The sequence below is a fragment of the Plutella xylostella genome, chromosome 17 (assembly GCF_932276165.1).
Source record: "Plutella xylostella chromosome 17, ilPluXylo3.1, whole genome shotgun sequence".
NCBI lineage: Eukaryota > Metazoa > Arthropoda > Insecta > Lepidoptera > Plutellidae > Plutella > Plutella xylostella.
Window position 1 is genome coordinate 3,398,144 of NC_063997.1, and position 26,377 is coordinate 3,424,520.

At 37.2% G+C, this 26,377-nt stretch overlaps 1 protein-coding gene across 1 annotated transcript; it reads left to right on the forward strand.

Moving 5' to 3' along the window:
- Nucleotides 1-583: 583 nt before the first annotated feature.
- Nucleotides 584-26,377, forward strand: LOC119691445. The gene is made up of 2 exons (XM_038108872.2): nt 584-731; nt 23,742-26,377. The coding sequence occupies exon 2, from the start codon at nt 23,743-23,745 to the stop codon at nt 24,541-24,543; it is 801 nt and encodes a 266-aa protein (XP_037964800.2). The 5' UTR covers nt 584-731; nt 23,742; the 3' UTR covers nt 24,544-26,377.

Sequence of the window (26,377 nt, forward strand, 5' to 3'; positions counted from 1 at the left end):
TTACGACAGAATAATTGCTTGTTATGATCGCCGACAGAAGTTTGTTGTTGTTGGGGCAATAATATCACGCCTGCTGAAACTTTCATCATTTTTATATTCGTAGTAAACTGAACGTAAGATAAAAAAATAAGATGTTCGTTCTGCTTTCGGATTACGAAATTTAATTGAAATCTTAATCAAATTATAGTCAGGTACATTTTCTACCACAGTGTGCTGCAGGTAAGGTTTAAATAAATAAGAACTAGGATTATTTTACCTATGTAACTTAAATAAATACCTACCACAGAATCGCAAAACATAACGTAAAGGACCTATTTCTATTAGACCATCCTACATCATGATTTATCCGAAACTCTAAATAAAAAATTCTGCCTCTGAAATCCTGAAAATGCGCCACGTGACATGCATGTCTCTGACATTTGCATCGTTCCCTAGAAGCCATCGACCAATGAGGGGGCTCCAGACCTCGACCCGTCATCCTGGAGCTCCTGAAGCAATGTTTACTGAAAGCAGCGCACGCATAACCTGTTGGGGCGGCGGCGGGGCGGGGGCGGGCGGCGGGGCGGGCGGGGCGCGCTATCGACCGGGGCGGCGGCAGTCCGAGTCTGGCCGTTCGAGCCGCCACACGTGTCCATAGAATAGCTAGACCAGTGCTCCGCTACACCGAGTGCCCTCGCAATGTTGCCCCCAGCCAGTGCTGCCGGCTCACAGTAAAAACAAACAAACTTCAGGTAAGACATTTTCTTAAATTATTTTTTTCATAAAAAAAATATAAGTTGTTTATGTGATGGCGTCGGCTCGTGCGCTTTGTTTGTTGTCGGTTCGCGTTCGAATTTTAAACTGGCGGTTTTAAATGGAACGGAATTTCATCGCCTGATTGCCGAAACGGTATTAAATTTCGGGCCGTCATTACGTGAAATAACTAGCCATTATTAAATTTTAATGACCGTAATTATGTTGAGTTAAAACACCCTTGTTGACTTTTAAGTGCGAGGCGGAGCTGTCAGAATAGCTTGCAGCTACAAAACATTTTACAACTACCCACATATCATTAAAATTAGACAGAGACATTTTGAGTTGCGGTTGACATTTGACCTTTATGAAATCTAGTTCAAATGTGGGAGACCTGTCATGCAATCCCTATTTGCTTTCCCTTTAGAAGACTTGCTGTTTCAGAATTGGCTATTTATAACCCCATCATACATATACCTACTAGTGAAATTATTCCTTATTAAATATAATTTAAGCGCTTCTCACGAACGTCGTAAGTCGTAACTAAGACAGTAGACAAGTCACATCGATTTTTCAATAAACGTTTAGATATTCAATGTCCCGCGACTGTCACGGCAGACGTAAGCAAGTAGGATATAATAAAATAATTTGTTAAAAAACCGTTACGTACGTAAAATATGTTAATAATGTTTTACCTAAAGGTGGAAACTTGTTAGACCTAAGTTATCTTTAGTTTATTTTTATATAGTTAGTTAAGTTTTCCTAAAAAAAAATAATAAAAAAAAAAATAATACACTCGCGAGCAATGAAAATGTTCCACTTACAAAACGCGGACTCTAAATTTCTCAATATTTTTAAAACATCTAAGTTGCTTGTTAGCCTGTTTCATTTAGAAGTAAGTTGGTACTAAATTGTCACTGGAACTTTTTAATTGCTCGTGAGGGTACTATAAAATGTCAATAAAAAGAGGCGGCTATAAAGTTCGCATCTATAAAGTATACAAAATTTTATCTATTATGTGAAATCTCATAAAGAATATTACCCCATTCAGAACTATATCGACTTTAACACAATAACTAGACATAAGTTTAACATATATGTTTAGAACTACCTTGTTGAAACCGCCTTATTGAAAACTAGTTGTACCTAGTTTAACACTATTATTTAACACGCACAAAATACGAGACGCCTTTTGTCAAAGTGACTCAGCTCATAGTGACAAAAAAGGCAAGAGCAAGCCTATTCAACCATAGCAGACAACCCACACACATGCAACTCCCCAAAATGATGATTCAATATGTATTTTCTATTGCACCACCCTGTATAATGAATCATTTGTCGTGAAATTGCTAGCATACCTACTCCACCCATAGGTACAGAATTAAAGTAATTTTCTAGAAAGTCTATTACAGCGATGAGTAATCCGTTAGAAAGGCTACGTAAGTACTTAATCGCTTAAAAGCGCACTTTAAAATAGACGAGACTTGGGGATAATCCTGCTACACCAATAAACTTTATTAACTAATATGTTTTACAATACGATTTAATATTGGCTGCAAAAGGGGTCACTATAAGTTCTACGTCTGTGTGTGTGTGTGTATTTCAGTGATTTATATTAGCTGTAAAGAGCATTAAAATTTCATTTCTTACAAATACTTATAATATATATTCTACCCTTTTCTGATTGCATCAGGTGTTAAATAGATAACTATTTTATATGTTGACGAGCGAAAATTTACCTCATCACGAAATCGATTGAATATTTTATTGGAATGGCATGGCTGCGTAGGAACTCTGCAAGTATTTGACCTTTCATCGATGATCGAGGAAAAGGTCGAACAATTTTCAGAAATTATAAAAGTTTTGACCAAACAGATAATACTTTAGTAATACTTCTGTCGTGTTTTGTAAAAGTTTTGGTTGCTAAAGGTTCCATCTGGCGGCGTGCGACATAGGTAGCAGCAGAAGGGGTGATGCCGTCAACTGTCACTATATAAAGTCTGTTTCTTATCTTATGTAGATACTAAATTGGCAGATTTTACCGCCAACAGAACGATACGTCGATGAACCGTTCAGAATCAGTCAATGTAGTATCTAAGATTACAAAACAAACTTTAAGTGCCAGAGATATTTCTAGATGTCCGATGAATTCAGTTATCCTTTGAAAAACGTTATATTATTAAATTTGTTTCATCTGTTCCTGGCATGGCGGCGCAGACCGGTCAAACTAATACTATAACATGGTATTATTCTTATGGGAGGGTTAAATCGGAAGCGTGGACAGTCCGAGATAGGGACAACAGTGCACAATAAATACTAAGTACGGTAGGGGGTAGGGATCACTCTCCGTACACATACACGTACGGTCAGCTGCATAAGTAGCTATACACTTTTGTACCTTGTCAAACTGACGAACCGTCAATGTTTCAATGAATTGATAGGCGGTTTCAGAATGACAAGGTACAAAAATGTATAGCTACTTATGCAGCTGACTGTACATACACACACACGGGTGGAGAAAAAAGAAAAGATTAAAATTTTAACGTCTTACTTCTTTCGTCCATACAGATAATCGTCATTCGCTAACAAGACTCGGTAGTATAGGAAACCACTAGATTTCACCCGAAGCTTAATGAATCTCGACTGTTCCACGTTGAGTTAGAGTCAGTGTCGGCATGGCAGAGTATCCGAAAACTGGGATGGCCCTAATGTCAGGATATGTTGGGACACGCCCGGGTATGGCCAGGGTATGATGTCCGAACGTATAAAGTTACAGGGTAAGACATTGACCGATCGGCTGGAGGTTTTTCTCAATCTTATACAACGTGACACTTTTATTTATTAGTTTAGGAAAAGGTTGCTGGCCAGTGACATCAGTTTTTGTGAATTTTATGAAGAAAAATGCGTAAATTTCGTGTTTGAATGAGACAGCGTTTTTTTTTCACTTTGTCGCGTTAAATCTGATATGAACAGAAGTATCTGCATTTGACTAATAGATAGGTTTAGTCTAGAAATATACAGATATTTCAATATTTGTACTTTTATTTGTAATATTTGTACAATAAAAAGTTAAATAAATAAATAAATATAAGTACTTAGGTTAGTACTTATTAGTTATCAGAATTCAGAAATGATAAAATTTACACCAAAAATAACACGAACTTTAGCCTTAAACGGTAATTTTATTAAACTGAGGGAAATCTGATAGTCGCTAATTGAGTTTACTTAGTAGCTAAAACAAACCTCGCTGTAAGGAAAATCGTTATCGAAAAATCCAACTATGTAATACAGACTTTACAGGAAAATTTCTACGCAAAAACTTATTTTCGTAGCAAATGTAATACGCAATATTTGCTACGGCGTAGCAGCTACGCAGTTTCGTAGACCCCAACAAAAGCGTTTGAATTTAGCCTGTTTTGGTGTTTTACATTGGCTTTAATTTCAATCAATGGGATGTAGTGCCTGGAATCGTTTATATTCTTTGTATAAGATGAATGTATCCTAACTAATATTATAAATGAGAAAGTAACTATGTCTGTCTGTCTGTCTGTCTGTTGCTCTTTCACGCTAAAACTACTGAACGGATTTGAATGAAATTTGGTATACATATGGTCTAGACCCTGAGAAAGAACATAGCCTACTTTTTCAACTCCCACGGGAAAACTTTTTAAGGCGATGTGAAGCGCGCGGGAACAGCTAGTTTGTAATAAAGCCACGTGTACTTGTGTAAGAAGTTTCTTCCGCCATTTTCCTCTGTTGTTTATTGGGTACGCTTCGTAAATCTGTTGTCTTAGACATATATATACAGGGTGTCTCACCACGTTGCCAGATGAAAGGAAGTACATTACATACAGGCATTCTACTGAAATTTGTATTTTAAAAAAACAATACCATTGCGATAATAACTTTTTGATATAATAAAGTATAATGGTGTCGTTTAGGAATCGGACTCATTGAATGACATTAGTCAACCACGGCGACGTTATTATGTCAAATTCTTTGAATGTAGGTACGTTGTATTGTTTTTAAATTAAAATAAAGTATGCATTCAGTAAAATGTCTTTCCCTGGACACTCTGTATACAGAGAGTGCGTCATCAAACCGGGAGATTGGATCCTATCTCATTGTGCCAGTGGCTGAGATAGAATTGGTTGGAATTAAATTACTCACAGTTTTTGTAATGTGACTGATAAATAATAGCAAAGAAGTTTGAAGAGGGTACACCAATAAGAAAATATTCCTTAACATAGAATCTTTATGTTTTATTCAATAAATGTTTTTTTTTTCTTCCTGAATTTTTTTATTACTATTCAGATAATATCGAGTTTTATGGAACCCCAGACTAATAAGTTACTTAAGTTGAAAAAGATACCTTCTAATTTTCCCGATTATTAATAAGTAATGATTGACCCATACATTGTTCCCCCGATTTCAAGTAATGATTGACCCAAACATTAAGAAAGAAATAAATACCATAGCACGATTTTCGCGTTTAATTATAACCGTTTACTGAGTTCTTGGTAACAGCGTTAATGAAAAAGCACTATTAACTTTTATTGTGACCACTTCAATTAATTGTTTTTTTTTTACGAAAGGAGTTGGACAGGGAAAAATGGCGGCTTTGTTTATCATCTCGCGATTAGAGAAGCTTTGTCTGAAAGGTTTTGAAATTAAACTGTTGTTTATCTTAAAGATTATCTATACATTTTTTAATTTAACTTGCAAATTTGCTTAAATTAATATAATTTAATGGTGAAAAGTTTCTGTGTCTGAGTTCTTTAATTCATTCGCTAAGTCAAGTTGAATAATTAAACCGTGCTTATTTTGTTTATGATAATTAAACTGTTTAGTTTGTTGAGTGATATACACTTGGCCGAAATACGTAGTTATTTTTAGGCTGTAGGCTGATGATGATGATGATGAAGCATCCACCCGCATTTTAACTTCCTCCCGTCATGACGTATCCCGTGTGAACGGGCCTTAAGTGATATAAACATGCCACCGTCAAATAATCGCTTTCATAAAGATAAACACGGTTAAAAGGCAATTATCTATGGGGAACTTTTTGTGTGTACAAGCCGCCAGCTCTCGAGCTGAGTGGGCTTTGATTGACCACTCCATGTCGAGTGGGCCGAGGAGTAACAAGCTAGTTATAAAATAAGCTTTTAATTCACCAGTAGCTGATCATTCTGATTGAGGACTTACAGGTTGGTAGAAAAAAATGGGCCATTTCGTGAAGTTTAATTTATACCAAGGCAAAAAAATATTTTTATAATAGAAAGATAGGCATAAGATAATTCTTTTTACACTTATGCGAAAGCTAAAATATGTACCCAGACCACAGACTAAGGCTCAATCCTGGTATCCGAGATTTTTAAGTTTCATCGTCGCCTAATTTTAAATTCTTAATTCCCAAACGGCAGAAGAACAAGGATCAAACTCACATTGCTTCATTATTTTAAGGGAAACTCTTGTGTAGTTCAGACTTTCGTAATAAATTAGCAAAATTAATTTATTATTTCCCAAACTTTTCCCAACTTTGGCCAGCGTAAAGTGCCCCAGGACTTTCAGGGATCAGACACAACATTGTTCAGTGTAAGCGCGAAATTCTGCCTATTTATGCCTCTATACAACATAAGTTTTCTAGGAAAAAATATAATTATGAAATTAATATTTAGCTAGCAGCTGATTCATTCATTTTCGCTGATTATAGTATTCACTATACAACAAAGTCAAAGTCAAATATTTTTATTCATCGTATAAATATAAAATTTTCTGATGAACGTCAATTTTTATAAACTACTCTCCATTCGGATAAGGGGGGGCTCTTTCTGATTACAACATTATTTCTTACATAATATATATTTTTTATGTCTTAAACTTTACCGAAAACCGTTGTACATCCGGAAAAGTTATAACAAAGAAAAACGTTACTACTTACATAATCAATTTAAGCATTTTCCTGTACGTTTATATTCTTTTCTCCTCGATCATACACGTTTCCCCTATGCATACGAGTACTGGATTGGGTCAACGACCTCAACAATGTTCTTTGTTTCATGAATAACGCCCGGCATGTACTGAAATGAGTCCCTGAAGTGATGAGCTTACTGAAAGCTTGTTATCTTTTCAGATTGGATTGTAGTTCAGGAAAGCCGCGGGAAAGCTCGCGCGTGATGGAAGCGCTAAGCTTATTTACATATCACGGGCTCCATTCTAAAGCTTGTTTACCCGGGACTATGTGGAACACCATTATTTATCTTTCAATATTACCAATCTCTTGTAAAAGCTTTTGTATTGGCATAAGTTCGTTTTCCTCTCAACTTTTTTTTCACTCTTTTTGATTGGTGATGATTTATTGCATTGTAACCGTCATTACCTTGACCTAGTGAACTTGACAAGTCCGCATGTTGCCCCACTTAGGCGCCATTCCACGGGGAAAGTTTGCAATAATGATTCATGGGTTTCATGACCCCACCCCTAGCTCTGTAGTTCCTGAAAGCGTCTTTCAAAACATCATTAATCACCATTTCACTCGGTACTAATAGACGGAACTTGACGACTCGTGAACTTAATATGAAATGTATCTTCTTCTTCTTCTTACTAATATTATAACGGATAAAGTGAGGATTTATTTGTGTGTGTGTTTCTTATTCAAAAAACTTCAAATTTTACTAAATGTTTCACCTATAATGTGTAGTGAAACATGCTACATTTTCGTAAAATATATCGCGCGATATCAACTACTAGCTGTCCCGCGAGCTTCGCTTCGCCTTAAAAAGTTTTCCCGTGGGAATTCCGGGATAAAAAGTAGCCTATGTTCTTTCCCAGGATCTATACCATATGTATACCAAATTTCATTCAAATCCGTTCTATAGTTTTGGCGTGAAAGAGTAACAGACAGACAGACAGACAGACAGACACAGTTACTTTCGCATTTATAATATTAGGTAGGATTGTTTAGCGATTCGCGCTACGAACATGAATCATATCATTATTACTAGTTTAATTTAAACGTGAACGAGTAAAAATATATTTAGTATAACATTCTTGTGTTTAACGACGGTACGGCTGCCAACACAAATTGTCTTGTAAGGGTTGCTCGTGTAGCCATTAAACTTATAATGATGTTGTAATAACACCTGTTATGATGCTGACATGCTCGTAATATGAGTACAATGTAATATGCATTATAAAAGCTCACACACTCTTCGTGAATGAGTCTATTTCTTTTAACCGTTTTTTAATGTTCGGAATACATAATAAATGGCTGGTTATGATTGAATGCGGAAAGCTAAAGATCGCATCCAGTGGCTTGCTTTGGGAGAGGCCTACGTCCAGCAGTCCAGCAGTGGACTGCTATAGGCTAATGATGATACATAATAAAAATAGTATTGTGGCATTCTAATGTTTAACGCTGATGCGATTTTAGATGTAAATAACGTTGCTTTTAAAAACAAAACGTATGTAAGAAAACTTAAGTAGCATACTTGTAAAATGCAGAAATACGATGCTATTTCGAAAATGTTTCTTAGGTCACCGTTCCCATCGTTGGTCTTAGCAGTAGTTTTTACTAGTGCCTTATTTATAGTAGTGTCTTTGTTGTTTAAATCATCGTTTAGTTTACAACTGCGTTCCAACTTCCATTGCATTCAAAGTTAAAACAATCTCCAGTGATCTGGTGCCAAGTGCCGGCAACAGGACGTACTGGCTTTATAGGGTGGACATTTATCAGTGAACAGCCTGCAGGCAGATTCACATAAACAAATTCAGTTCAATATCAATATACAAAAGTATGGTTATAACAATATACAAAAGTACTGTTTGTATTATACAGGTTGTTAGCTGAATAAAAAAAGGGAAACGGCCAGTAGTGTTTGTCTAAAAAAACAGATTCTTATAGATACTATGTAGATACTATATAGAGCGGTGGTAGCTCAGTCGGGTGAGCGCCCGCTTCTCAATCAAGAGATGCGGGTTCGAATCCCGGCGCTGACATGTACCAATGAGTTCTTTTAACTTAAGTACAATGTATACCATCGCTCTTACGGTGAAGGAAAACATCGTGAGGAAACCTGCATATCTAGATCTAGCACATCTAGATATGTGAACCCACCAACCCGCAGTGGACCAGCGTGGTGGGAAATGGTCCAAGCTTAGGAAGGCAGTTTAGGCCTTGGGGATATGCACAAAGGTTCCACTCGAGAGAGCCAGGTGCAGGTACTTACACCCCCACAGAGAATAGAATAGAATAGAATAGAATAGATACTATATATATTTTTTTGTACCTATGGGTAAATCACTTATAAAATTCCACCCTGTATAATCCGTGGCGGCGGCCGCAGCCCCCGTGGCGCTGCCAAGAACAATTTATAGTGAATAAAACCCGGGATTCTTGTTGCATCTGCCATCCGCGCCAGATAAACGATCCTTCCCAACTGAGATGGGAGAACTTGCATGATTTATCAAAACTATAGCATTAGCGGTCCTGGGCTTTATACGTTTTTTATTGATATCAGTGTTGTTTTATGCCTAAGTGTTCTCAAGCATTATAATGTATTATGGTTTGTGTTTTAGTTAAGTAGCTTTTGTCCGCAAACTTCGCTTCACATTACAAGCACAATTTCATAAAATTGCGTCATTGAATGTCAAACTCGGGAAAAGCTATTGGTCAAATTGTTCAATTTTCAAAAAAATAATATCTGAGGAATAAAATAGTTGCTGTCACTGTCCAATACAAAAATTCAGACGCGACTGCATCAGAATTATACCATATTCGGCGACTTTGGGTTCTAATTTGATTATAATACTTAAACAGTATCAGTTAAGTTCGACGTAGGTGTACCTCAGATTACCTACGTAATACAAAACGCCGGATGTGATCCGACAGAACTGCAAAGCGTGTTAAATCGGGTACTGACAGTTCAGTTCTGACAGCCTTTGTTCTTCTGACAGGGCGGGCTTACCAACTTTAGTCAGCGGCAGCGGTTGCTATACAGGGTGTGGTTTTATCACTGTGCTACCTGTTGGCACGTCAGTGTACCCAACATACTTCAATTTAACTTTTATACTCATATAGAATCCAATTCGACTGTAACACAAAACACAAATAATATTTATTTATTTATTTATTTATTTATTTTTAGAAAATTAACAGCGTTAAATATGCAGTTACAAGATAAATGTATAAATAGTAAGGCCAATAACAAATTTTCCTTAATTTAACATACAATACAGGTGCACAAAATATGAACTTAAATTAAGTAGTAACTTTAAAAACTTAAACAACTTAAAAAACAGTTAGGTAATCATTTAACACTTATTTTATATTTGTTTACATCTCCTATACCATATCCTTACGTATACCTACCTACTATAAGAAAAACAGTCAAGGGTATGGGTGGATATTATATTCAGACTAATATATTATACATGTTTAGGTACTAAAAAAAATACATATAAATACTAATATTCACAATAAATACGAAATATACTATATATACAGTTACGTTATACTGACAAAATATATTATTAAGTGATACTAGTTATATATTTTTATAAATATATTTACACTATACTTTTCTAAATTTACAATACGGTCTATTAATTTAGAGGGCTGTAGTATGAATATCCCGACCTAGTTACAGTAAAGAAATTTTTTTTTTATAATTTATTAACAAAAACAAAATTACACAAAATGCTGAGTATCTTCTACCTTTATAGTTCACTAATTTTATGCAGTACCTTGTTTCTAAATGCTGACTTAGTACAATGGATGATATCAATGTCACTGAACAGTTTATTGTATGTCCTGGATAGTCGCGTTAAGGTTTCGTTGCTGTTGCTTTATATTCCAATTTAAATGTTTGTATTGGTATTAACTTCATTACACTTCTAAAAATAGGGCGGAAACATATAAAATGATTATTAAGTGTTATACTAATTACTAATGAAAACAAACATGTTTAAATATTATAATATTTTGGTCTTTATTACCAGTTTAAATCACTTCTTGATGGCGCTATAACTCGTAAGTTGTTGTTAATATGTCGTAATATTCGATGAATCTACATGAATCTACAAAGCTATTTATATGCAAAATCAATATGGTAAAGTTAATCACGTTTATGGGTACTGGCTAGTAGGTATCACTATCTACTGGCTGACATAATATACAGGGTGTTAAAAAAGGTATAGTAAGCAAGCAAATAACTTTGTACCTATCTAAAACATTCGAAAATGTGCCTTACCATAGAAACTGTGTTTTGTTGGTCACGTCAAGTCAACACTTTTTACTATGGTGGGTTCAATTACATTTTTACCAATGACTGTCTCCTTGGGTTACCTCTTTTTGGCTTACATTCATTAATGCGAGAGTAAAAAGTTAGTGCAAATTATTATATTAAACTGTAATATTTTTTACGACGGTATTAAATCAAAAAATCGTTGGTCGTTTATAAAGTTGATAAATAAACACAGCATGGAGTAATGGGTTTGTGCTATTAATTACTAAAATTGGCACTAAACGGTCGATTACTTCAGCTATAATATAGTAGAATGATTTCGATTAGGGTCAAGCAACGATTTATGTACTATTTTAATTGAAATGTGGATGCTTATTTTTTATAAATGTTTTTTAACGGTCTAATAGTTAATACAGTTTTCTTAATGTCTTTCTTCCTTCTAACTTTACTAACTTAAGTACTTATGGGAAGCAATTTAAGTATTTAAGATTTATTTGTTTAAGTATAAGGCGGTCTTATCTTAATAACAAAATTAAAAGTAGCGGAAAGCATTAAGGCATTATTCAAATAAAATGTCAGTAAAAGAAATGAACTGTATAGATCTTAACTATTACAACAACAATAATAATAATCTGAACAAAAAAACTTTTACCGGTCCGGAACCGATGCCGAGACCGGCGAGTCACCCGGCGGGCTTATCGCACCCGGCCGGATATCCGGAACAGGCCTCCGAGTTAACCAGATAGTGCCGGATCGGTTCCGAGCAATCACAGTAATAGTTATTGTTCTGATAAAAGTTACGACTTCATGGTAGGTGAATTGTGGTGTGTTGATATCATGTACTTACCATAATTCAGTGTCTACCACTTTTGTACAATGTAGAAGAAAGAAGAAGAAGAAAGAAAGAAAACGAAGTTGAGTTTTATTAACCGTATATCATTTGAAGATTTTTTATAACTTGAAAAAACTGAAAACGCCTCTTTACTAATAAAATTAAGGATATTTAAATAGAGTTCAGTTTTTATTACAGGGGCCATAAAGATCACAATCACACGTAGCGTGTGCCTAATGAGTTCATTTCTTTCGTCACCATTTTTATTGCTTATTTACTGATTACGATCTTTGTGTATGGGATCTATAACTTTTAATTAAGTAAGTTAAAGTTTTAACAAGAAAATAAGTACTCATCTACCTAATTATTTTAAGCTGGTAGCTGGCTCGTACCTACCAATAAAACGAACCTGTATGTAATACACCATTTTGAATCAATTGAAGGCTCATTTCACTAAGCCCATTCATGAGTCGTGAAGAGAAAGATAACAAAACAACATACCACAACGTCTACTCATAGAAATAGAAAAGTTCGATTCGATTGAAAAGATGCTACGCAGCTACGCCGTAGCGGCTACGACGCTACGAGACCTGCATGCTACAGCTGAGGAGCTTTTTTCGTTTTCAAAAAGTATGGTAATAGTTGTGATAACGGTTTAGAGTTTCCACAAAATTTGATCATACTGTATAGTGTATACCATTATTTTGAAATGTAAAAAGATACTACGGGTCTACTGTCGAGAAGGGAGTACTCGTAAATTACGTTTTTTATAGTCATGGGATCATGGTGTCAAATCATCAGTTACGGGTTGAAATTATATCTCACCAACTTACCGGTTATAAGTATGTGTTTATTAAGAATTCTGTGTAAAATACGTACTTAATTATAAAACAAAGGGCTCATCAACCCCCACACGGATATCGTTACAGCAGTGGCTTTGATCAATCGATTTGCCGAGTATTTCCAGCTACCCCGCTCACAGATTAGTGCCCATTGTTCTTGCACCGGCATTGAGTGCGGCTGTGTGGGACTATCGGAGAAATTGCTGACCTAGCTTAGGCCTAGTTGCACCATACTCTGTTAGACCATCATCACACCTGTTAAATTATAAGAAGAAATCAGTTGTTGACTTTTGACACATCTGACAAGAATTCGATATGAAAATTTTATTTTAGATGACACTTACAATGTAACAGGGGTGTTAATGATCTAACATACTATGGCGATACTCTCGACCTTCATCATCATCATCAGAGTCGCTAAAAGGTAAGCGTCCACCTTTCGACATCCTACGCAACGGACGCCACGCATTCCGTATTCTTTGTATACATAGATATTCACACAAATGCAATAATAATGTACAGGCGTCCGGCAGAGCTGACGCTGTTTCTCCATATATTTATTAAGATCTGATAAGATAAAGATAAGATAAAAGATAAAAATTCTTTATTCGGTGTCCAGCACCACACACCAAATAAAAATACACACAAAAAACATCTGTTTGGTGTGTATTTTACGCTTACCTTGAAGCCTGTCCGCGTACTCACTACAAACACACGCACGTCACACATGCACGACAACGAATAGTGCACGGGTGATGTTTGAAAATCGAGTAAGCATGGATTTCCCTGATGGTACCTACGTTTCATTAAAATTCTGCGGTCACACGTTTCGTACGATGTCTATCTACTTAAATTACGTTCGGAAACGGGTACAATGCACGCTGTGATTTGTCGTACACGTATAAAAATAATTAACTATTAATAATAAAACTGCAAAAAGAAAGTTGCAGGTATTAAACCACTAGTACATCTATTACAGGTTTGGTAGTTTGTCGAAAACTGTGAAAGTTTACGTTATCTCGCGTAAAAAGTAGCGATTCTAGTGGAAACATTTGACACATAATGTATGCAGATGATGTAACCTAACATTTTTCATTTTCGTCAATTGAAAACCCGTAGTAGAGGCACAGCAGAAGTAAATAGCAGTACAGTATAAAACAGTAGGTCAAGTGGCGGGAGCGACAGTAAATATTAGCGCGCCACTTCAAACATCGCTACTCTAGCGATGAAATACTGTGCCAATAATGAATTTTTGTTTTCATCTGAAATAAAATTTTGTAAATACTTCCTTGTTACATGAATAAATACGTTAACAGGGCATGGATGTCTGTATTTACTAATACATAATGATATACTGTGTGACGTAGTCGTATGACTATATTGATGTCTATCTGAAAGCACATTCTAATTTTGGAGCTGTCCTCGATCAATGTCCAAATCAAACCTTAGATTATTTGGTTAAAATTCGATTCTTTTTTTTAGTTTTACAGTTAAAATTAAATTTTGTGCCTTCAGTTTTTATAATGAACTTATGTTTTTAAGTTTACTCGAGTGAGTTGTACAGCGCAATACCTCAACTTTTATAACATGATTATCATTTACAACTCATGCCTTGTAGTGTAGAGTGGGAACTGTTGGATTAATTCACACGTTTATTTCGGTTTATATCGTCACCATGTCACTAATTTTATAATTGATAGTTAACACCGACGGTTGCAATTACTTAATAATTATGTATTTTATTATTATATTCATATTTCTTTATTTATCAAATGACCAAATATAAAGATAAAAAATAAACCGTTTACGCTTACACCCAACATTTTGTGTAACAATTGATCTTTATAGTTAAAACGCTACATAACAGTTTATACAAAGTTTCCTACAAACATAGCTAACCTTTTCAACATGACACGATACCTCGCACATAACAATGGACTAGCTAAAAGCTTTCTTTGTTTAGACTTCCCAGCAGTGTATGGGTTGGATAGCTGTTTTAGTTACGTCATTTTGAAGATGTTCTGCGAATATTGTATAAATTATACATGTTGCTGAAAGATATTTTGGGTTTTCCAGATTGCTTTACCTTTATTTAAAAATGTTTGTTATTTATGCTGAAATGTTCTTTTGTAAGATAACAATTAATTAGAAAATCTATGGAAGAACCTATTATAAAATGTATTCTGCAATGAAGTGAAGACACAACACAACAACTCTAATGCAGGGAAAAGGGAATTTTATACACTCTGTATATGAGAAGGTACAATTTCTGTAAAGAGTACACTAGAAAAGTTATCGATTGAAATATTTTTCTGCAACATCAGGTCTGTTGAGTTAGGTCAAAAAGGCTGCAGTCCAAATTTAAGTCTTCTAGAACTTGTGACCCGTGAAGTAGAAGTCTTTAACGGTTTTACTAACCCAGCGAGTTCAGTGTGTTTTATCAAGTTTTATCGTCTTTTGTTTGCTCACTATTCACTATACAAGGTTGGAAAGGGGTTTATGTTATGGTTTATTTTAGGTTTTATTATGTTTGTTTTGTGTTTTCTTGTAACTTCACCAACTCACAGAAAATGATTACGATGGGGTGCAGCGCAAAAACCCGGGTTGTGGACTTCCTTGGATTAGCCCTCCAGCCTTGAATTAATAAGTCATCTGATGTGTAGTCAATGTAAGTATTTATTGTTGCTAGGAGATTTGAAGAAAACATCAAATCTCCTAACATAGCATCTAAATAATTAAGTACATTGGTTCACAGCACAAATGCTCGGACCAAAAACAGCCTCAAATTAGACCAGCTTTTAGTTTTCTAAAAAACAAACTGTCAACCTTTCTCGAATGAATTCATAATCCAACTCTGTACCCGCAATCCCATCACGTTTGACTATCACCAAGATGGCTCAGAGATTAGCTTGGATTTAGGACTTTTCATGGAAAATCTTCTTTCGTAAAACTTCGGCACAGTTCGGGAACCTTCGGCAAACAGCTCCGGTTGGAGTTAATTAGTCTGGTTGCTAAGCACTTACCTACGTTCGGTTCCATTGTTTCTCGTCTTGCGAATGTCGTGTTGCTTGATGGATCTGTTATACTTATAAATATTATATTCTTCGTAAGACATTAACATTCTCTTTTCATTTCTTCTTCATTTTCTATGAAGTACTTCACTGGTCCAAAGTCCTTAAGTCAAGTGATTTTGATTTTCATGCCATGAAGACAACCCTATTGCCTCATCAAGTCTGTAGTCGCAGTAGCGAGTCTTGCGACCTAACCGAATTTCTATATTATTATGACTTTTATCCACGCGGTTAAAATCGTGCGGCTTTAGTCCCCAGTGTATACGACCCATCACTCATATCCATGACTGAATTCATGTTCATTGTTTTAACTTATAAGTACTTACGTAAGAAATAAGCATTTATACTTTCATTTTCTTTTAAACAATCGATCAATAAAACTATTATTAACATTGGCCTACAGCAAACTATTTAAAGCCTTAAACTGTTATCGAAATACAAACGAAGAATATATCGACCCACAGTTCCATTGAGCTCTTCAAAACTAATCCGAAAGAAGCCTAGCTTATCACGGCAATCTGTGACTTAAATCGTCTGTCATTGATGCTGAAATAGATTGTGAACTTGGGCCCCTATTCACGAAGACGAAGTGGGCCACTCGAATGGGTGAGGCGCTTAAAGTTTCAATGGCCGTTCAGGCATGGATACAAGTTAATAGGCTCTGTCGTATACGTCCTTTTCACATCGGGCACGAGCAGTGAAAATGTTCCACTTACAAAATGTTGACACCAAATTACACAATTTTTTTAAACATTTAGAATTTGAACAAAATATTTACGTTTTCAGTTAGCAATATTCTGATGCGTAATTTAAATGTACTTCTACAGGGTTATTGGTAAGTAGACCTGATCCTTTCAGGTGATAGAGGAAGGTACGAGTATAATGCAGTCTCGTCCGTTTAGGAGCAATTTGGAGTTATGTCACTGGAACTTTTTCATTGCTCGTGTGTGTTTTGATGAGCAAAGCGAGGCAGATAGTGTTAGGTGCAAACGTAGGTACCTACATACGTCAATAGCAAAGCAGGGTTTAAGATACTTTAGTCGCTACATAAAATTTTCAAATTTACATACCTTACATCGCAATTTTGATAACCAAAGTTCAGTAGCTGAGTCAGCACTTGGTACGCTTATCACAGCACAGCATTTACTAGCCGTTCAAGTCCAAGACTCTCCAACCGTTTAAAGTTTAATTGAATTAAACTCTATCGCTAAGAGATAGGAGTCAAGCTAAACATATTTTAAAGGTCAACTTCACTGAACAGGCAGCTGGCAAGAACAGAGATAGCCTTCGTTTTCTTCTTGAAAGTTGAAAGCAAACTTCTGAAACTTCGTAAATATTTTATGATTTAAACTCAAAATAAGATAAATTTAAACTTAAAATACGCCAAAACACCGTAGGTAAATACGAGTGTAAACTCAAACAGAGAGGAAGGCTTTTATTTGCTTTCTAATTGGTTTTTAATTTCCCACGGAGGTTCATTATCCGCGCGCTCGCGGTTCGCTTTGAATTCCTAAGCGTTTCTGCGCTCCTGGTATTTTAATCCTATTTACTTTTTAATCCGGTACTTTTTCATAATTTTTGAGTTATGATTTAGTGGGAAAACCATGAATATTTTGTTTATCTGTACACCCTCCTGAAATATTTTAATTTGCTTGTACAGCTTATATTAATACATCTATGTAGGTACTTATTTAGAGTTCTTTACCATAATATTAATATGTCCTCCTACATAGTGGGTATATTGGTGATAGCACATATGTATGGTTGTATGAAGTAGCAGGAAAAGCTACGTTTAAAGCCAATATCCGTAGTCCCTTGTGAAGCCGCAGCGTGCCAATTTCCGCCCGTAAACTTGTTACTATTTATTTCTCTTTATTGGCTCACTATATCCAAGCCATAAGTTTATTTTAATAAAATTATACATCTTAGTGTATACCTATTCGTTTTTTTATATGAATAAGCCACTGATAACACTACATAAAACAAAGTCGCTTTCCAACGTCCGTCCATGTTCTTATTTTAACTACACAATTCATTTTTCATAGGTACCTACATTATTTGATAAGGTATGTAGGCTACGTACCTAGCTATACACATAGGGCTTGAACGGCATTTTAAGCTGTATTTTGATAAAATATTCATTGCGTTTTTTTATCACTCTCACTCACTAGTCTAGTCTCACAACAGACAACTTCATACTCCAAAATTATCTTCCTTTAGTAACATGTTTACTTCGACCACAAATAGGTTATGGATAGATTGTTCCAGTGAACCAAATGTGTTTCTTTATTATATCTATTGATAAAAGATCTGTAATGGACTTCTCATGTTGACCTAGAAGGCCCAACATACTGATGTGTTGGTGAATACTGAATAGGAAAATTCTATTTTCATTTGGTTCTGCCCTTTAACTTGTTTTATTATACAAGCGAAATCTGTAGCTGCTATTATTTAGGTATATTTAGAGTTGAATTAGGGAGTTCCCCCAACTATACAGATTGACTATTTGATGTGCCATACAAAATTCTACAGTGGGTTTCAAACTTGGTGTTATAGAAAAGGTACATTTGGACATTTGGTGGTGGTTTATTGGACAAACGAGATTAATAATTTAAGGGAAATATCACTTGTACTATACAAATTTCACACCGTGTTTACTTACTCTTACTTTAGTCGCACAGAAAGAGCTACATTGAAACAGTAAGGGTTCTGTTAAGAAATACTGTCTTTGAAATGGGGGGTCACACTCACTCTCTAAAGACGGGCCCAGACTAGTGTAACGTTAAATGTAACATTCGTGTAATTTAGCGTCAACAGTGTGGACGGCACGCGAACTCAACCAAACGAGCACTGCGCGCGCTTTTGTGTTCGCGCGAAAAACCGACAGCCGATGGATTAACCGCGAGCGTTACATGTAATGCTCGTCGTGACGTCCACACGTAAAATTCGTGTTACATTACACGGTAAATTACATTTCACGTTACACTCGTCTGGACCGGGCTTAAGACGAAAAACTAAGTTTCGGAGCGCTGCTGCGAGCCACGACTCTTGCTCGTTGTTTTCGTGCCAATTGCACGAAAACTCTCGTTCGTTCGTTTTTTGTCAGTAAAGAGTATTCTCCTGTACCGTTAATTGCAACAATGGCAGCCACCGGTCGTCACATGCCAGCGTTTGTTTATGAAACCAAAATAGTTTTATTGAAACTGGCGGCGCCCGCGCAGCCCCGTATGTCTATCGACAGTAAGTTCATTTTTGCATCGCTCGTTTGGTCTATATCTTAGTTTATATTGAATATTGGGTATTTTATAAATAACTTAGCTTCAAATAAATATTACGTAAAAAAAACTTATTCACCAGTTATTTCCAACTGCCGATCCGCACAACAAAAAGAAGCTATCCCCAACAATGTCTCAATTACAGAAAATAGTTTATTACTTCCTTCCTGTCTTCATCTGTAAGCTATAAAGACTGAAGTTTTATTAGGCAACCAGCGGCAGTGTAACAAAGTAACTGATATATAAATTCCCTGATGACCCTGCTAAAGGTGATTCTGTAAGAAATTCATCGTAGCCTCATCGATGAAAACTATGTTCTCATATAACATTCTATGAGCTTGCGATTGGTTGCAAAAAAAATACTAAGGTACCTACTATGTACTATTCAATTTATTTAATTTAGAATTACTTTTTTATTTATCTTACACTCTTACCCCCTTATTCATGACATAGTTACAGAACGTTTTAGGTATTTAACTCTTTTGTCCCTCTCTGAGTAGACGACCGAATGGCGTAGTGGTTAGTGACCCTGACTACTGAGCCGATGGTCCCGGGTTCGATTCCCGGCTGGGGCAGATATTTGTTTAAACACAGATATTTGTTCCCGGGTCTTGGATGTGCCCGTAAAATGGCAATAGGCCCGCCCCCTATTACATTGGGACTAACATAACACTCTGGCGAAAAGTGGGTGTAGCAATGCACCTCTGCCTACCCCGCAAGGGAGTACATTAGTACAAGGCGTGAGTGCGTGTTTTTTTTTTGTGTGTTTTTTTGTCCCTGTCTGTCGGGAAACAATTTTTTATTTGACCGAGCGGGACAAAACATTTAATCAGCTAAAACGTTCTGTAACTTTTCTATGAAAAAGGGACTTAATTTGTGTGTTGTATTTAAATTGAACTAGGTATGTAATATCTATTAAGTCATGCAAATAAAGATGAGGTACGATTAATTTAATAATTCGATTAAACTTACATCTTACAACGTGTGTAATGCATCATTTTCAATCGAGAAATTTATTTACTTAGGTATTTAAAAATATACAATAATCACACTGCAGCTACCAGGCTGTAAGGAAATGCAGGAGTCATGCTGTGCCGCATTTCCGCTGAGTTGTTCTAGATTCCAACTGGGGCGTGCCTTATATCGCATCCATACGTTCTACTTAATCCGTATATCCGTCCTATGTTGCCTTAGTACCCGTTATATCACATTAAGTCCTGTATTTGCAACTGGTTGAAGATTTTTTACTCTTTACCGAAACATAACCGAAACTCTTTTTTTTTCAGGTAATTAAGATCATATCACTGTTGAAAATTTCTCCATCGGAAGAAAGGCACAAAGTAAGGTTTTCGCATGGTGCATACTGAAATACTGATACCATATTAGACACATTAATTTTATTATAGATCAAATAACATTAGATATTCGGCTAAAAATAATTTAAATATACTGTGTCGATTGACCTGATCATGATACTTCTGAGAGTAGTCAAAGAGTACTTCATAACCATTTAGAATGTGAATTAATCTCATTTCCTTTACAACTTCCCGTGTGCAAACAAACAGAACACTCGATAACTCATACACACGCCGCCGTATCAATATTAAAAGTAAAAGCAAATAGGTACTCTGAATCAGTTAGTGTGCGTTGACCCAGGCAGGGTTGCCACTACACACACAATACTTACTAATATTACAAATGCGAAAGTAACTGTGTCTGTCTGTCTCTTTCTTCTTACTCTTTCACGCTAAAACTACTGAACGGATTTAAATGAAATTTAGTACACATATGGTCTAGACCCTGAGAATGAACATAGGCTACTTTATATCCCGGAATTCCCACGGGAAAACTTTTTAATGCGAAGTGAAGCTCGCGGGAACATCTAGTTATAAATATAATTCTCGGTGCAACATTAATTAGGTCGCACATGTTTCCATTTGATGCTTAATTTGTTTATTTGTGCACCAAACACAGGTGCAATCTAAAATTTCGTTTTAATGTGGTGATTATTAATTCAAAAATGACAATTCATTTAACTAAATGTGTCTGTACCTATGTATATGTGATGTATTAAACTGTAACTTGTTATTGTACTTTAATCTTCTCCTATTGGATCATCGGAATAAAAAGTATAGTTGCTATAGGATTCACGCCAAGATAAAGATTTTTGTGGGAATTCCTAAATAAAAGTATAATTCTCGGTGCATCATTATTATTCCTACTTATTATCAGAACTCCTAAATCCTAACTAATATTATAAATGCGAAAGTAACTGTGTCTGTCTGTCTGTCACTCTTTAACGCCAAAACTACTCAACAGATTTGAATGAAATTTGGTATGCATATGTTTTAGTTTAGACTCTAGACCCTGAGAAAGAACATAGGCTAGTTTTTATCCCGGAATTCCTACGGGAAAACTTTTTAAGTCGAAGCGAAGCTCGCGGGAACAGCTAGTATACGATAATTTCCAAAGAATCGGGACAGTAAGTCATTTAATAAAATAAGGTCAAAGGTCTGTTCTAGTTCTATTCTAACACTCATCATCAGCATACACTACACCCAGGTACCCAGGTAGGGTACTAGTTACAGGTACCTACCTAGGTAGGTGTCACCCCTATCAACATGCACTTTTATGTTGTTGGCAGTCGTCCAGCGGTCTTGTTTAGCCCGCAGTACTGTCGGACTCATGTCAATATTCACCGCTTCTGCATCTTAAGACTTAGTCCGTCTGGACATAAGATCCAACAGGATGTAAATGACTTGTGTCCGAGTGTACAAGACTTGTTGATGCATGGTGAGGGACAGTGGGGCACATGCGGTGAGGAGTCGGCCACGAGTCTTGCTAAATCGGATATTACTGAAAGATAACTGTTTGGGAATAGATTGATCGTTTCATGATGCAATATTGTTAGTCGCAATAAAATGGCTTCCAATTATAAGAGCGTCCAATTATGAAAAGTCTGTATTGAGTAAAAATAGAGTCCTTCCCTTATTAGCTTCAAAGCCGTAGGGACTTCTAAGCTTTCTTTACTTTTCCTTTATACTTACCAACGGACTGATCTCCCAGGAAAATAAGAAGGAATTCTTAGTTCGTAACAAATTTATACTTAATTTAATAATAAATCGGAACAATGCCCACGTGCTGAAAGTCTCTTTGAAAGTTTTACAATAGGGACAAAAGCTTGCAGCCCTGCACAGCTCACAAAGAGGCCTTTGATGCACTTCACAAACCACCAAGTACTTGAAACGTCAAATTCGTTTTAGTATAATTTATTTTTGGCGTAGTTTATACTCGTGAAGAGTGTTTGACTTATTGAGGGTATAGATAAGGTTCTCGACTCGAAAACCCTCTAACGGTTGGAGTGTTGCTCCCGCTTTACGAAAAAAACGATATTTCGGAGCGCTCCTGCGCTAATTACAACTCTATTTCGTTGCCTTAAACATACCGATTGCATGAAAACTCTCTTCGTATTTAGTTAACCAAGAGTTCGTGGGGTTACTCTTGACCACTTCAGACAAAACGCTGTTTACCTCCTCGGTTTCTTCTTCTTGTAGAGCTTTCATGTCTAATGGGTTATTAATTGTTGTACGGCTATAAATTAAGCTTTGCTAATTTTTACTACGTTCCCAGTAGGCAAACTAGACGCTCATAACTCTGCGAATTGCTTAGAATGAGCGCAAAACTAGCAAACTGTAAAAAAAAACACCAGAAAACTGTTTGCCTACCGGAAATGCAGTTCTATGACCCTTTAAACCAATTTAATAGACACTGAATGAAGAGATGAAAATCGTAGATGCTATAAGAGGGTCCATATTTGACACAACAGCCTTTACTTACTTAAGTGCGCATAAAAGTGATCCAAGAAAATAAAATATTTACGATTTGCGATACGAACGTATTTTTATGAAAGTATATTTCTCGGAATTGTTATTGAATAAAAATGTAAATAGCGAATTATCATACTTTACGGAACGGACTTAATTGTGTTTTCTGAATAAATAATATATTTTTCTCTTCCTTTGTCATTGATTTCTTTCCGTAGTAACAACAAGCTTAAATACTGAAGCTATATAAAGATATTACTAAGCCCATTGTGATGAATTCGACGAAATTAAGTCCGTTTCACTTCCAACACCAGTGAACACATACTAGTTAAGATATGGCCATATGTTTGTACCTAAATCTATAGAATACCAAGTGTAACTTTAGATAGTCTACGCAAGTACGCAACATTGCAGAAACTACCAAAAATTATAATTTACATTTAATTACGTATACGTACCTAGCTAATATCAATGAACAACACTACGCAATGCGAATGACACTATAATGGAAAAACCAACCAAATTTATGTGTTCCTGGTGTTGATACTGAGGGGCAACTCTCAACCACCCGCCTTGAAGTCGCTAGTCAGTGGCGCCCAAATGGCGCCTCATAATATAATGATAATTGTGACAATTTTGCGATGTCTTCTAAGGGTGTTTTTAATATGATGCGGGATTCATCACGCATGCGGGATTGCCCCGCACGCGGTCATACGTATGACAGAATACGAATTACGAATATGCTCGCGAAAAGCGGGAAAATGGCGGCCATCCCGCGTGCGTGATGAAATCCGCATGCTGTTAAAAACAGCCTAACGCTGAGCTCGCAAGGCTGGTGGTTGAGCTTGTCCAGCGCGTGCGGCACGGCACGCGGGCACGGGTCGGTGCCGCGCCGCCCGCTGACCCGTGCTCGTGTTGCAGGATGCACGCGGTGGGGCTGCACTCGGCGCTCGCCATCCGGCGCGAGCGCAAGCGCCGTGCCGAGGCGCAGCGCGCGCGCGAGCGCCGCCACTCCGTGCAGTCCAGCGAGTCCGGGGTCACCTCCCCGCACTGCAGCACCGGCAGCCTCGAGCGCCGCCGCCCGCGCGCCCCGCGCTCCGCCGACCAGGAGGTCGTCTCCTCCGTGGGCATGCTGCACCTCGGCGTCGTGTTCCTCGTGCTCGGCCTCTTCCTGCTCGCGTCCGGCCTGCTGCCCGACAACGTCACCTCCTGGAGCAGCATCGGCTCCGTCAGCTGGTTCAACGAGCTGGTCTGCTCGGGCATGTTCGCGCTCGCCATCGGCGTGTTCCTGATCGCGCTGCACAAGTACCTGACGAAGAGCGAGGAGGACGCGCTGGAGGACTACGTGCAGCGGCAGCTGACGCGCTCGCGCTCGGGGCACCGGCTGGAGCGCGACGCGGAGACGGGGGGCATGCACACCAAGAACGCGCGGCGGGTGAAGGCGGAGGCGGGCGCGGGGGGCGGCGCGGGGCGGGGGGAGGAGGCGGAGCGCGCGCACGGGTTCGTGAACGCGCTGGCGCTGAACGGCGACGCGCTGCGCGAGGGGCCACTGGAGCAGATCGCGGAGGAGGAGGTGCTGGGGGAGCCGGAGCGCCGCTACGCAAGGTTCAACAAGGACACGTACTCCACGCCGTCCGTGGCGCCGAGCCTGAGCCCCGGCTCGCCCTCCGACACGCGCGAGCTGCTGGCCGACGGCCGCTACCTCGTCATGTCGCGCATGTGAGCCCCCCACGCTCCTGCTGCGGCCGCCCTGTCGCACCAACCCTGATCGTATACGGCTCTGTCCTCTCCCCTAGCTTTCATTTCACAAGTGAGTCGAGGAGATCCGTTGAAACGATCCTTCGCTTCGCGTAAACTGTCTGAAGTATCCCTGCGGTCGCGGCAGAGTAGACTTAATCAATTCGGGGAAATATCGAAGTCTGCATGCATAATGCATAAATGGCTCGAAGATATCCAGCTGCAGAAGTGTAGTCGATATTAAATTTGATCTCTATGTTTTACGAATTTAAGTGTAATTTACGGCGTCACTTCATCTGCTAGTGCACGGTGGATATGCTTCTAAGCTTACCAGCATTTTGTGTCGATTAATTACTTGGATATAACTAGCTTCTGTATATTTGACCAGACGGACCAACACTGTAGCTGTAGAGATAAGTCTGGCGATAGATCGTCAAGTTGGGAACATGGCATTGGCATATCCGGAATTAAGTAGGTACCTATCTATTTGGCAAGAAGCCAGCAATAAACTTTGTTGGACTGGAGTCTGATTACCACCGGATATTAGCAGAATATTCAGAGCCATTTCCTGCGATGTTCCCAACAAAGGCTCTAGTCAAGCGGTTCCCGATTTATGTTTCGCAGAAACCATGGGTTCCGTAAGAGGCCCTGAGGGTTCCGTGGAAGTTCAGAAGACCTACTGAAACAAAAGTATAAGCACAAATGAAGTGTGGTAAATGGTATCCTAGAGCTAGAGTTTCGCAAAAAAAAACAACAAAAAGGGTTCCGTCGGTAAAGTATTTGGGAACCGCTGCTCTAGTCTTGTGTAGACGAATTATGGTCTGCATTCATATTATGTATTTATGCTTGAGACTGATTGTTAATATTCTTCTTATATAAGTACTTACTTGAAAGTTTTATAGATAGTATTTATTCATTTAAAATCTCGATGTATTGCACGCGTTTTGATGTGAATAGTTTTTTTTTCTATTAAATACGAGGTTATAATAATTAAATAGGACTTATAAACGCAATTAAAACAATTAAGTTTTATGAGCACATAAATTAATTAGTGTTTATTTATAAAATACTCTATTTTAATCTTTAAAAACCTTGTAGGTACAACAGTACCTTAGTAGCGGTCGTAAATTAACTAAACACAAATTTATAAAATTAACTTTTTGTCAAATTAATGTAGATGTTTTTTTACTTACTGATTGTACCTAAACTGCAACTAAAATTGATCAAGATCCATCATTACTACTTTAGTAAAAAATTAATAAGTACTTTACTTTTTTTTCCTAAAATCAGATGATATAATTATGAATGCAGTGTCGTGCCAAAAATGAGGCAATAATAAATTTTTACTCTTTCTATCAAAAGAAAAACAACCAAAAAAACTGTTTGAAAAATTATACCTAATACATAATTACATACATAGCATTATTTTTTATTTTTAAAATAATATAGGTATTTACCATTTACCTTTATGCACTTTTATCCTATCTATGAGCAAATCATATTTAGTTTTGTATAATGAGGCTGTGATTGATCTTATTATGTGCAATTATTGAGTACCACTTTTATCACAAACCTTAGTGCGTGATTCACAATGTATGAATAAAGTTCATGTGTCACACAGGTCTTTTTTACACATTGTGAAACAGGCTCTTTGATTTTTACTGTTAATTTATAGTTCAAAATGTTTTCTATATTATTATATTTTTTAAGTAAGTTAATAACACCTCGAGCTTAGCTTAGTAATGCTCAGACTTAATTATATATTTAAAAATCTCTCTTTCCTCTAAATACATATACCTAATTATTACCTTTCCATTTCA

What these genes read in the sequence shown, in the direction of transcription:
- LOC119691445 (XM_038108872.2), top strand. Translation starts at nt 23,743, where the DNA reads ATGCACGCGGTGGGGCTGCACTCGGCGCTCGCCATCCGGCGCGAGCGC.